We start from the raw sequence: 14,748 nt of genomic DNA on the forward strand, positions 1-14,748 counted from the left end.
TATTAAGGGCATTATATTTGAAGCTGGATTCCCTTATTAGTTTACATAACTGAACTTTCAGCATGTCCTGTTTCATGAGATTTCAGCAAGGAGAAAAAAAAATGTAAAAGGCCACTAAGTGAAAAATCTAACAATACAACAAAATTCTGAAATATTGGATTTGAGTTAACATAAGCTTTAAAATATGACAAAATAATTAATTAACGTTATAATGGGTCTTTACTACTAGCAGTGGCACTAGTGGGGAGATCCCTCTTCCCCTCCTTTCCAAGCCATGGAATGGCCACGGCCATAATGACCAGAGAACTGCTGTAAGCAGGCCTTCAGGTGTATAAATTCCTATAATGATTTCACAGTGACAACAAAATGTATTTTCTGAAACAGCATTTTAGCTTTTGCCATCTGTGCTTTATAAAGCAACTAAATAAAATAAATATTAAGTTAAAAAAAACAAAAAAAAAAACAGGTAGAATTATTTTAAGCCCTTTAAGCCATAACAGCACACAGATATCAGGAAGGAGACACAACACACCCAAAATAACTCAGCATCCATTACAAGTTCACAAGGCATGCAAAGCGAGAAAGCAGCGCAAGGAAAGCCGCGTGCGAAGCAAGGATGGATTTTTAATGGTTTTATATCTTTATAAACACAGTTAAATGCAGATGTGAGTGGGTTAAATGGGGGAAAAGCTATTTTTAGTTACCTTTCTCAGATTTCTTTAGGAAAGCTGGCGAGGAAGAAGGAATCATAGGTATTTTCATCAACTCTGCACGCTTTGAGTCATTCAGTAGAAAGTGGGACTTAAAGGACATAGAACTGACCAGGGTATAATCCTGAACTATCAGCCCTATACAAAACAAACAGAGAGATGCGGTCAATGAAAGCACCCATGATTCCACAAGGATCAACACAGAGTGGGGAGGGGGTGTGGAGGTTCAGGGAAGAAGAAGAAAACAATACAAATAAATAAAAAGACACAATGAGAAAATGAAAAGTAAACATGGGTGAAAAGAATGACATAAGAACAACTAAAATGAGAAAATGACATGGGTGGTGTCAATATGTGGCCCTGATTAGGTTAAAGTGGTTCTAAAGGCAGAAGGTTTTATACCTTATGGCATTAAGGTAAAAAAAAAAAAAAAAGCTTCTGTTTGCAGATCCCCCCTATACTTACTGAGCCCGATACCAGTTCAGTGCCCTCTCGGTTCTCCCCCTTCTCACTGGACAGAGAGGGAGCAGCAGCAACCAATTGCCCCTGCTGCTGTCAATTACAGCCAGTGAGCAGAGAGCGCAGAGTGGAGGGTGACGCCGAGACGCACTCTGTGTGTTAAAGGACACACAGAGTATGACTCGGGATCAAGCCCACACAAGTGCCTCCATAGCAAGCAGCATGCTATAGGATGCACTGGGCAGGAGGGAGGAGCCAGAAATGCTTGCGGGGGACCCGAGAAGAGGAGGATCAGGGCTACTCTCTGTAAAATCATTGCACAGAGCATTTAAATATAACATGTTTATTTTTTTTTAAGTTGGTTTACAATTACTTTAACTAGGTCTTACCTAGTAGGATGCCAGATCATGGCTAGATCCGCTGAAGTCAAAATGGCTGCATCATGATTGGGTTATCTAAGTGCACCCCATGAAATTGCAGTGATTGTGACATTTTGAAGGGGATGGGGGGGGGGGCACACTTCAAACACAAGAATGGCAAGTAGAGGCTCCCTGGTTGCCTTTCCTTTCAAAGGGTTGATGGAATTTGACTGCCTGATAAAGGCTACACATTTTCAAAATGTAACCTATAGGTTTAAAAATAGGATATGCAAGCACTATGTGTTGCATACCATAGTGTGGCTTCTCTAAACATTCTCTCCATGGGCCAGTGATAAGATGCATATGCATCAGAAGCAAACCTGTTATAACAAAGATCTGTACCATTCATCAATCTCATGCAAATCCAAACATTTTAGTTTCTAAAAATGCACCTCTACATCTCACAGGTGATGTCTACTGTTCTAATACTGAATTTCCAAAAGGAAGACTCCTGCCACTCACAGTGTGGTTCCAGTGGCTCACTGACAGACTGCTCTATGGGATAAGATTGAAACATTTATAAGCTGGCCATACACTAGTAGAATCTTGTTAAAAAAAAATCATATCAAAAACCTTTGTTCAATCTTTTGTTATTGGGGCCAAATCAACATTAGTTTTAGATCACAGTGGTGAGAAAATTCAAAGAAGGATGGAAAATCTTTCTTGAATAAAAAATATCTAATAGTGTATGTTGTTTTTGTTCAGAAACATTCATTTGTTCCAAAACTGTTAAAAGAAAGTAACATGTTGAAGTACTTTTAAATATTAATTGAACATACTGAGAATTGACATACAAATTCTACTAGTGTGCGGCCAGCTTTATAGCAAATCTGAAATAAGCCTGGACAATGCTGACCAAGCTTATGATGAGGTTACTTTCAATCTATGATCCGAAACAATCTGTCGTTTCATATATATACAGTAGACATCCGAAATACTGGAAGAACACAAACTCTCGTTTGGTAGTAAAGGTCACCTCTACCTTTTCCAACAAATAAAAAATGTATATATAAGTTAGCTCATACAGTTTTTTATGTTAGCTATGCCCATGCTTGTGGCAGGTTTAGTTTAAGGTCTGACTTTAAGGAAGTCAGCATTTGCATACTAACACCAGAAAAGTATATGCCACTCTGCAGATTAAAAGTTATATACTAGTACTTCCATGGCGATTGTAACCTTTAGTTTTCTGTTATAGCAGGTTTGCTTGAATTAAAAGTAGCTGTAGCAAGATTTTTTAGAGGAACCTTGCACAGGATAGTATTCTGGAACATTGGGTTTACTGCTACCTGTAAAAGATGGCTCCTGCCCCCATCTATACCTGCCTAAACAGCAAAGAGCATATGGAAGGGCAATGCATGGAAGACAAAACCAGGGAAATTTCCCAGCCCAACCAGTCTGCTTACCAGCGGAATTAACCTGTCCAACAGTATGCATTAAAAACAGGGGTTTAGTTAGTACACATTTGCAAATGCATGTGTAAGCTGCAGAGCCCCTTCACGGTACACTGTATTACTTGCAGTCCTAACCTTTAAAATGTATAAGAGTCTCCACAGTGGTAGCACATGCATTCTAATGGCTAGATAGGGGGAGGTGGTCCTGGAGGTAGCCCCATCCCCCCTACAGGCACAGGGGCACACTGGATACCCAGCACATAGCACAATGGCAGCAAAGGTTCCCAGTGAGTCCCCTCACCAAATGTACACCAGTAAAAAACAGATTTTGCTGCCATTGTGCAGCAAAAAGGTTAGGACTGCAAGTAATACAGGGTGCTGTGAAGGGGCCTGGCAGCTTATGCATGCGTTTGCAAATATGTGCTAACTAAACAATTGTTTTTAACGCATATTGTTGGACAGGTTAATTCGGTTGGTAAGCAGATGGTTGGTGAATTTTATACTGCCACCTACCACCACCTTCCGGAGTCTGAATCGTGGCAAAGATGTAAAGACATCCAAGTATAATTCCTCCTGCTCCTAGCATGCCTCAGTTTTGCAGAAAGCAATGATAGGAGTGGATCATAAGAACATAGGGGAGGGACCTGTGTCCTGTAATGTACTCCAGGAAAATGTTTTTAAAACTAAGAAAAAACTCCTATTTCCTTCATAAATTACAGGACACAGGATAGTATTCTGGAACATTTGGACATCCAAAAGTAGTCCAAATGAGAGGTGTAGCAACAGCAAATGAAAAAACAAACGGTCTAAAAAACAAGAAAAACCAACAGCTTAACAAGGACAGCTCAAGGAATCCTACAGCGCCATCTGCAGAACTTTATGACTTTATGAGCCTTCATCAGCTGAGGCCTGAATATCCAACTGGTAAAACTTAAAGTAGTTTTAAACCATTACATATACCCAGTGACGTGACTAGCTTCAGAGAGCAGAAATAAATCCTCCTACATAACTTGTACAATTTTTTTCTGCAGCCATTTGTTCTGTACAGCCTTCTACAACACACAGATGAAATGATTTTTCTCAGTAGCAGAGAACAGGGGATTTGATGTCACATACACTGCAGAGCTAAAGCACAGAGCTGAGTGTAATCTGAGAGCTGATTTGAGAAAAGTAACACACCCCCTTTATACAGGCTCAGAGAAACATACACTGACTGAGGGTATGAGTCATCTGCTGTGTGCTGGCGGGGGGTAGGTAAGACCACCCAGGAGGCTGAGGTGTTGGCTTAATCTATTATGAGTAGGTCATTCAGAAAGCACAGAGAGGAGAGATCAGAGAGGAACCAGACTCTGTGCTTTAGATTTAGGTTAGCACATATTAGTGTGGTATGTGCTTTATTTATTTTTCAAGTCTGAGATTTACAACCCCTTTAAGAATGTGTGAATATAAGACCCGGTGGCAACCTTGCAAATCTGAGAAACAGATGCCTGATGCTGAAAAGCCTATGAAGCAATAACTGATCTGGTGGGTTGCTTTCACTGGGAAAGGGGGAACCTTGCACCTGAGGACATGAATAATAAGCTGAAGAATCCATCTATTGATAGTGGAATGAAAACCCGGCCTTCCACATTCAGGGGCTTTCAGGGACAACAAACAGAGTCGAACTGACAAAGAGGAGCTTTGTCCTTGTGAAGCACAAGAAAGGGTTCTTTATAGGTTCAGGTTGGCAACTCAGAAACTAGCCTTGCAGAAGTGATGGCAAAGAGAAAGGAAACCCTGCGAGTAAGGATAGACAGAAAAATCCCTAATATGTTCAAAGGGCCGTTATTTGAAGAGTCAACAGAATTAGGTTGATATCCCATTTAGTCACTTAGGAAAGTATGGGGGGAATAATGTGAGCAACATACCTCCACAAGGGGAAGAGAAGTGGTCTTTGAAAAATAATCTTTAGGGATGAGATTTGAACCATGATGGTATGCAAGGCCAACTGCTGATCCAGACCAGACTGTAGAAAAGACAGAATTCATCCCATGAAGTACTTCCTGAGATGGAAATTTCTGGCCTCGCACCACGTAAAATATGCTTTTTCAGGTGTGATCATAGACTTTGCGAGAAGTTAATTTTCTAGCTATCAAGATCGTAAGTGTAACTGAATCAGGTAGGCTGTTAAAGCCAGCAACCTAGAAGCAGTGTTGTAGACTGGCACCTAGGACAGAGTATTCAAATGGTCATTTGTCTTGGTACCATGTTCTCCTGGGCCAGTCCTAGTGCACTGAGGATCGCTGAAATGCCCTCCATCTTGATCCTGTGGAGCAGGCAAGGAAGAAGTATCATAGGAAGAACAACATAGCTTAGGCTGAATTGATCCTGCAGTCACCAGAGCATCCAGTGTAAAAGCCAGAAGATCCCTGGACCTGAATATAAACCAGCCCAGTTTGTTGTTGAACCTGGAAGCCAAGAGGTCCAAATACAGCACTCCCCGCCTTCAAGAGAGGTCTAGAAACACCTTAGGTTGAAGAGATCTCTCTCCTGAGTCCAGACACCAATGACTGAGGAAGACTGTTTGCCAATTATCTACGTCAGGAACATGCAAGGTGGACAGAGATGGACACTTTCCATCCAAGTGAGAATCAGATTTGCTTATCTTTGAGCTGCAAGACTTTTTGCTCCTCCCTGATGGTTGATGTAAGCCACACACCCATGGCATTGTCTGACAGAATCCTGGTCAGATGTCCTTGTAGTCAAGAGGTCCAGGGTTGAAGCATTAACCAAATTGCTCAGAACTCCAGAATATTTATGGGGAGACAAGCTTCCTCCAGTCCAAGTACCTAGGACCGAGAGAGTAACAAGGACTCATTGTGCACTCGGGCTGGCATCTGTCAGGAGAACTTTCCAGGCCACCAGGAGAAAGGATTTTCCCATTTCCAGCACAGGACTTGTTATTCACCAGGCCATAGCAAGCCTGGTTTTGTGAGTCATTGGGATGTTGCAGTCCAAAGACTAAGTCTGCCTGTTCTATGCTGATAGAAAGTTGCGTTTCAGCAGTCTGGAATAATATTGAGCATATGGGACAGCATCGGAGGCCACCATTGCCAGAACACTCATGCAAAAGCAAATGGTTGGTAAGCTTCCGTACTGTAGTTTGTTCATGGGAAAAGAAAGTTTAGAGGTTGTCCTGTGGAAGATAAACCTTGGACAGGCCTGTATTCAGGAGCAGGCACAGAAACTTCTAGCGATGAGATGGTCCCAGTGCAGACTTCTGGGATTTACCCAAACCTCTTTAACATTTGCACGGTCTGTCAAGCATTGGCTGACATAGATTGTGCCAATCAGTTCCTCAGAAGAAAGCCATCCAAATATGCCCCAATGGGAATGCCCTGAAATCAAAGCAGAGCAAGAAACAGCGCTAGCACCTTGGTGAAGACTCGAGGTGCAGTGAAAAGTCCAAAGGAAGGGACACAAATTGGTCATGTTGCATGCCCACAGCAGAACGTAGATAGCGTTTATGTGCTGGGAGGTGAGGGTGTGTAAGTAGGCATTCTTGATGTCAGAAAAGGCCAGACTATCCCTCGGATGGAGGGAAGCAAGGACTGAGTGGGTTGATTCCATACATTATTTTTGAAATGGGTTCACTACTTGGACGGACGCATTTTTTTAGGAAGCCCTCAATAAGATATTGTTTTTTGTTATTTTTAAACAGTCAAAATACAATAATATATTGTTAGCCAAATCCTTAGGAGGGGCAAAGATCTTTTGAGGCTGAGATCAGTCAGTAGTGGTAAGGTTTTGACAGGTTGAAGCATTTACAGAGAGTCCAGGCTTGTGTACCTTGCCAAGGCTGAAGCAAGGTCCTCTAAGTCCAGGTATGTGTGCACAATAAATAAATAAGTAATGAAATTGTATCATAGCTTTTGGAAATAGTTCAGTATTCTGAATCTTCTCATGCGTTGAATCCTCAAAACTGGACAAAGTACAATCCGTATCTTCCATTCAAATGGGTAATAGCAGCTGCTGCAACAAGAAGAAGTGATAGATTCTGGAGGATAGAATGAAGGGACCAACTTACCACGGGCACTCCAACAATGCCCAAAGCTTATCAATCTGTATGTCCCAAAATGGCACGTGCATGGGCAGTATGCCAGACTTAGAACGAGATTGCGCAGGATGCCTAGGTCAAACTGGAAAACGAAAAAGGTGCCAGATTTAAAATGAAATAAAAAAAGGTTTCTTTCCTGCTGACCATTTGCTTTTGAATGTGTTGCACAGTATGCTCTTTTGTTTTACTCCTAGAGGACCAGCACAGCACACCTAGGCTTTAATGGATAAGGGTCCTTACTTACCATATCAGTGTTCCATTCTACATCTTTCCCTAGGCAGAGATACCTTAGCCCTGGACCCTGTGGCAAACTCATCACTTTGCACCACATGCTTACTTGAGCACCAAAAGCAGGATCCAGTGCCTGAAGGCTGACATTATAGGCCAGCCCTCACCTTCTTTTTGGCAGGGCTATGGTACAGTCAAATATGAGCTTCAGTGACATTGCAGCAACTGAAGAATCTTGCTAGAAGAAAAAATATCTTGATAAAAAATAAAAAGGTTTTGTTTCTTTCAGAAGGTTGAGATGTCCAATCGGCTAAGGACGCTACCAAAACCCTGAGGCATTGTGGGAGTGGGAGGCTGTCCTTAGAGATTTACTTTGCCATTATCCAGTCTCCTGAAGATGACAGCATAACCCAGCATTCCAGAATACTGGTCCTCTGCCCCATAATGTATAACCAACCATAATGGATGATTTACCGTATGTAAAAATGCCGCTAATACATAGGCAGCACTCGTTTTGGCCATTAAAGTATACATAAAAGTTAGAGAAAAATCCCTTCTTAAGCAGCTGTCATTGAAACAGGAACTGTTCTGGTGATGACTGTAAAATTTAAGATTTCCAACCACATTGTGTTAATTCCATAAGCAAGAATCTGTAGATTCCTGCAATGAAATGACATGTGTCTGCAAGAAGTTGTGGCTGCTGAGTCCTTACAATGCAATGATAGGTTGATGGGGCCCTCATCTATCCATGACTGTTTGCATCTTTTCACACAGCCAGCGATTATCTGCAGTTAGGGACCGATAATCGTGGCTGGATGCAGATTCATGCCTCTGGATTTAGCAGTGTTTTGTTTAGTGTGTATACTGTGCACAGTGTGAATTAGGCCTTAGATAGCAGGGAAAGAGGATCGAACCCTTCTCAACTCTACCTAAAACCTACCTAAACCTAAACAAAAAAAATGTTTTGGCTTTACATGCACTTTAAAGGCAAAAGGGTTTGCTTTTAAGAGGTCTTTTGGAAGTCTTTTGGAAGATTTTTTGCACCTACTTACAACTGGTTACAATTTGTTAGTTTCTCAACAGTCTGCTATAATCATCAGCATTTGTCTAACTTTGGCTTAAGAGTGAAGTTATGACTTTGGACAATGATGTTTTGGTGTGGCCAGAGACCCTGTAATATAGCCTGCCTCATCAGCACACACAATCAAATGTGAGAGCCATCAGCTGTAGACATTATATTAGTTCTGAACTTTTGCATGCTGAAATTATTTACTTGCATACTTCAAATAAAAACATTTTTTATTGTCTGCAAAGGTGAGTGAGCCAAAGGATGGATAGTCTAGCTTCAACATAGCCCCAAGGACAAAAGTTTACCATGAAAGATCAAAAAAAAATATTTACACATGTACAGAAAAGTAAATTAAGTAAAAATTGTACCCTGTTATGTTCTAGTGTAAAAAGCTGAGCTGATAAGAAATGTCAAATTTCCTGGTATGCTGGTCCTGTTATATCAGCAACATCCTTACCTCCTAGTCCTGGCTACATTGATGTCTATGTTACTTATGTCTTTTAGCCAAGGAGGCAAAAAAAACACCAGAAAAGCAGTCCAACATTGATATGAAATCTCTATTATACAATTTACATCCAGGAAATAGAGATAATATAATAGGCCCGATGCACTAAGCAAACACAAGGATAAGGATATTCATTTTCAGCCATGTGACTTTAATTTTCAATTCTCATTGGACTGTCTTTTTGAAAAGAAACATCCTTACCTTGCTGAATTGAGGCTCATGTGTGAAATAGACATCAGTGTTTTCTGGTCAGTGGATAAGGTAATTTGAAAAGTTTACACTCCTCTTTAAAGAAAAGGCTTAATATTGAGACTCCAAGTGGAAATTATCCATACTGGAGGTAAAATGCAGAATTAAATTAAATATTAAGTAGGTAAAACAGGTAAATCCCAGAAGCTATATGAAACATTCAATCACGTCTGCACGGTCATGTGTCTCACTAATGTGTGCATTATTCAACTAATGTCTATCTCAAGAAAAACTCAGACTGGCTGCATCACAAGGGAAACTGGTTCACAGAGATTATTAGAAGATATTGGATTAGATTATTAGAAGATATTTTGAAAGAAGGAGATATCACTGGAAGAAATATTTTAAAGCAGATACCCTGCCAGGCCCTGGCGGTATATATAAGGAGAGCTGCTAAGTAGATGGGTCTTGGCAAGACAAGAGAAAATAGAGAGTGTGGAACTCCTATGGGCAATCAATGACAATGCTGCTAAACTTGAAAAATATGTAAAGCCAAAACATTTTCTTTGAATTTAGTATACACTAAGGAAAACCTAAACGTTTTTTTTTTTTTTTTTTTTTGCCATCTATGGAGATTTCCCTTCACTTTCTGACCTACAGACGCAACAAGTGGGAGGAAAATGTCTCCAAAGTTAGCGGAATTCCCTTTTAGGTGTCATGAAACAAGCGTTCCCACTGGAAGATTTTACCTCTGTTCCTGTTCTGGTGACAACTCAGACCTTGGATTTTCCCATCACTTTCTCCACTGGAGAACAATGGTCACCAAGACAAATCGAGCGAATGCACCACAATTCCCAAAACAAAAATGTTTTGGCTTTATATATACTCTAGAAGCTGTGTGTAAATTGCCTCAAATAGACCAGTAGATTGCTTTCTATCATGCCCAAACCAAAAAGGAATTACAATTCTTGAATAAAGTTTTTATTCTTAATTTTCAAAAAGCTTGAGTTGACTGCAAATATGTTTTTTACAAATGTATAACTGTATAGCTAATAGATGAAAGTGGCTATTGTAGAGCTCTTCCCTTGCACCTACTACAATAAATACAGTGTCCTGATGTTGACCTGTTTCGAGTTCTGTTCTCATCTGTGTAAACCTTTAATGAACCATTCCATGTTCTGACGTATCTAGCTCATGTGATCCATGTATGGGCTACATTCTGATTCATGGTTTTTATCATGTGTATTTGCTGTTTGCAAAGCACATTATTATGAGTAATGAGTTTGAGGAAACAAAGAAAAAACGATGAAGGGGATATGAATAAATGAGAACAAAATAATCTAGAGGCTTCATCTGGTCAGGGAATTTAACACATTCTAGAACATTTGTTGCTAGGGTCTTCTATAAACCTTATTATCACGATTAAACTTTCAATAGACACATATAAGTATTTCTAAGTAAGCAAAAAATTCTCATCCAGCTAGATCAAGCAGTTTTCACAATAAACATAATGGATATCATATACAACACAGTTTTGGAAGATTCCCCAATTCATAAAGCTCAAGATTCCAGCAGCACTTATTAAATATCACTGTGTCGGAGTGATCTCATCGGCAGACCATGTTTATTTTTATACATTACCTGGATACTAAATTAAGATGATGGCCCGCTTTAAGACACTTTCACCCAGCTATTCAGTAAACACCCACCCACATAAAATACAGACAGGATCCTTTGGAAGCTCTGGTAAAAGAGGTGTGAATGGGGTTCTAGCCTGGTGACCCCCTACCAAAAATAGAAAGGAAGTTCATTCAAAACGGGTCAGCTAAAAGCTTGATTTCACAGAGGGTTTGATAATTAAATATCATTGATGGTGCTGTTTAATAGTTAATTGAATAAGATCTACTAGAAAAACGGTGATCCCCAATTTTTTTGTGATTCTGTCTGTTTAATGAAGATGGGATGTCTCCACCCCAGTTTCTTAAATTATGATTTAATTTAGAGTTATATTGCATCGCCACCCGCAGCCAGATGGTACTGCAGCACAACTACTTGTAACACTTCATGCTAAAAAGCACTGAATCTGAATGTGCTTTAGCCATGCCTGGGGTCCTATTGTTGTTTATAATTGTGATCTGGGCACTAGAGACTTGTTGATGCAACTACACTATATGGCCCAAGTTTGTGGACACCTGACCATCACACCATCATAAGCTCAAGAGGCTCCACTATCCAGGATGATTTTCCATTAAGATTTTTAGCCAATTCAGATAAAACAGCAATTGTGAGCTCAGGTACAGATGTTATGATAAGACCTGGCTCACAATTAATGTTCCAGTTCAGCCCTAAAGCAGGGTCTTCAGAAGGCCACTCATGTTCCTTCACACCAAACATGTCAAACCATGTCTTTATGGAGCTGGCTTTGTGCATAGGGCATGGTCCTGCTGGAACAGAAAATAGCTTTCACCTAAACACAAGGCTGATGGCACACAGCTGTTTAATATATCTTTGTATGTGGTAGCATTAACAGTACCATTCACTGAAAACACCTGATACAGTAATTTAGAAGGATATCCACAAACTTTTGGACATATAAAGTGCATGACGGGATCACAAGCACCAACAAACAATATATCGTAAGGCCCATATACACCTTTGCATTCAGGCACACTGTAATGGGTGTTAAACTGTACCTAAAAGACACGACGAGACAGACGAGAGGTCAGTACCATTATTTTTAGGGGTACAGGTCTTATCTATGTTTTTGTGCGTGTTTGATGCTTTCTATATCTTGGTTGTGGATTTCCTTTATCCACATGGTATTGCAGTAGTAGAAGTAGAATGCACTGTACATGTAATTAATATCACACTCTGACATGAATTAGATGGTAACTAGACCAGTTATTTATGGGCAGTGCTGGATATGTCTATAGCCAGTATAGGCCATGGCCTTAAACAGTAGGGGCAGCACACAGCCAAACACAATTCATGTTGCTTAATGTGTCCATACACATAGCAAACAGTGGCCAACAGAATGGGGTCACTGTTTTCCCTACTGTTCAACCTGTTGGTCTATGTATACTGAGGTAGATTTGGTAGACTGTCTCCTTAAACCTCTCAGTGTGCCTTGTGTGGCTATATAATCTGATCTTGTGATTCTAGCCCATCAGCTGGGGTAAAAGGAATGGCACAGAACAGCTAACATAGGAGGCTGGGATTATAATTCCTGTCTTAGTTATAGGCCATCCAAATGTGGTGGAAATACAATTATTTTCGTATCATATATAAATCTACAAATTTCAGCATCCTGGCAGTGATAGCTTCCTGAAACTATATAGATAACAACTTCAGAATGACTAGATCTTTTCAGTATTGTACGTAGCAACGATGATGTACAAAATTCAGAAACCCACAGCAATCATACTTCATTAAAAAATAAACAAAATAACTTTAATTAAAAGCTATGGATTACTAGGATTACTGTATCTTGCATAATGAACATCAGCACTACGTACAGAATAAACTCTGTGTTAATCAAACATGGAAGAAAATTGTATTTTGGAAAATAAAGTTCTCAGCATTGTTTGTATGGTTTTCCTATTTACCCTTATAGTCTGTCCCCACACTAAAACTAATGCCCTTAAAAAAAAAAAAAGACAAGCTCAACAGAGAGATGTTAGATGCCATAAAGAACCATTCTGTTCAGGCAGTAGTTCATGGCAGCATTTCCCCAAACAATGGATCACTTTCAGTGCAAATTTCAGACAAGGACTCAGGCTTTACGCAGCTCTTACAGTATTCAAGGTTAAAAAAAAAATACTTTCTATTTAGCTTTGGACAGAATGTGGAATCCAAACCTATCTGTATCCACATTGCTGCCTGTCCCCATGACACCTCCCCAAAAGGAAGAATTTCCTCATTTCCTGAAGGGACGTCTCTCTAACAAAGGAACAGCACGATAACATAGTGAGGGAAGTGTAGAACCTCATCAGTATCCTACTGCAATCCATGTCACTGCTGTAAATCTCATTCTGTCCCCAATGGGATTTCCCCAAAAGGGGCAATGACATTAATAATAACCTGATAGAGGCTGCAACCCTTCCCTACTCTGTCTAACTCACAAAAAAATATTGTCAGGAGTTATACTGAGCTGAGGGCTGTTAATCGGCATAAACAACCCATTCTGAAAACACATAAGTGTATAATAACAAAACAGAGGAAAAAAAAAGATAACTTGCCCATTTCAGCTATTAAAATGTTTTTATTCCCCCCCCAGAAATTAAACAAGGAATTATGGGCAACAACCCAACTTGTGTGGCAAATGTTTCTTTCTTACATTTTTTAAAATAATCTCATATATCTTTCCTGGATAACTCTTACGACTTGTAAACCTAAAACCATCTCTCCAAATTTCCCTCTCCTATATCTCCATTATCCACCCTGCCTTCCCCCAGTGATGCATTTTGCTTGTCCCCAAAAATTGATGTTTCCTTTGTTTATATTTTCTTTCCTTTATTCTCCCATTCCTAGTTTAGCATTCACTCTGACCTACTCTTTACATATGTAGAAAAACTGTGTTTGGCAATATGTCTGCCCCAGTTTTGCATCTAGTAGATGTATGTTATGCATGTGTCTATGTTGCAGTGCCTTAGCCAATCTTTTGCACATGTTACATGATGGGTGATTCCAATATTACCCAGAAACTGCATAGGGAAAATCACACAACTCACATTGCTTACCTCGAGCACAAACGAAGCAGAAGCTCACGTTGACAGCACAGGAAGAATGCCCACTGCGCTTGGAATGGTTGCTGCAAATGATGAGATTACCAGTGAGGACGAGGCTGCCTGCAGCCACACAGTTGTCTCCACTGTGATACGCCACTGGGCATCGTACACAGCGTAACATGCGCCCTGCAAAGAGAAAGTCTCAATGAAAACCTCATATGAATGTTTTCAACAGCTAATCATAAAGTGAAACTTAGCTGTATATATTTTTACTGCATTATAAAGGCTGCAGCTGGTATATGCTAATTAATGCAATCACACACTTTGCGCATACAGGTGTGCTTTAATGCTCCTCACCCCAGCAACATATACTACTCTTCCTTTTTTTTTCCACCACTCCATTTAGCTGTCCAAAGCAAGGAAAGGGAGCCCTGTGTAAGCCCTGAGACATTGTACTTAAAGCTTACAGTGTCATGTGACAGCGTTGTGCTGGTCACAATGCACCAGAGATGACACCTGAAAACAGGGGGAGGTAATCACATGCTTCTCTATATCTCAAAATACTGGGTATATTCTCCGCACCCATGAATACAGCAGCGGAGAGTGGAGAAAAAAAGGGAGGTTGTGCTGCTAGGCAGAGAGCAATTAAAGCATGGACAAAGCATATGTTTGCTTGAAGGCATGGTAAATATTCTCATCTGAATCTTGTGTTTTTCATTTGCATAAGATGTGCATTGATCATGTAGTTTCACTGAGTAATTTGTTTCCCTGTGTGAGCAGCCTGTAGCAGAGTACATTTTCAAATTCCTGTGTCAGCAGTTTAGGTTTGCGTTAAAACATGAGGCATTGCTCTGCACAGGTTAATGCATAACCTCTGTCTGTAGTGTCAGAGCTGACACTTACTGCACAGAAACTACATCCCACAATCCCTGGGTCTCTTAGTGCAGATGGGAGC

At 40.3% G+C, this 14,748-nt stretch overlaps 1 protein-coding gene across 4 annotated transcripts in view; it reads right to left on the bottom strand.

Annotated features, from left to right (window-relative positions):
- Positions 1-14,748, bottom strand: part of NSD3 (nuclear receptor binding SET domain protein 3) — a 203,464-nt gene that overhangs the window by 51,983 nt on the left and 136,733 nt on the right. For 2 of the 4 annotated variants that reach the window (XM_077469940.1, XM_077469939.1), the window contains exons 13-14: positions 13,806-13,979; positions 705-848 (exon numbers count right to left, since the gene is read on the bottom strand). In XM_077469940.1, coding sequence (XP_077326066.1) covers positions 705-848; positions 13,806-13,979 — 318 coding nt within the window. The remainder of the gene's footprint in view (positions 1-704; positions 849-13,805; positions 13,980-14,748) is intronic. The other 2 variants (XM_077469942.1, XM_077469941.1) reach the window with 1 other exon arrangement.

The sequence above is a fragment of the Lithobates pipiens genome, unplaced genomic scaffold (assembly GCF_037356315.1).
Source record: "Lithobates pipiens isolate NorthernLeopardFrog02 unplaced genomic scaffold, aLitPip1_a1.2 Scaffold_8, whole genome shotgun sequence".
Lineage (NCBI taxonomy): Eukaryota > Metazoa > Chordata > Amphibia > Anura > Ranidae > Lithobates > Lithobates pipiens.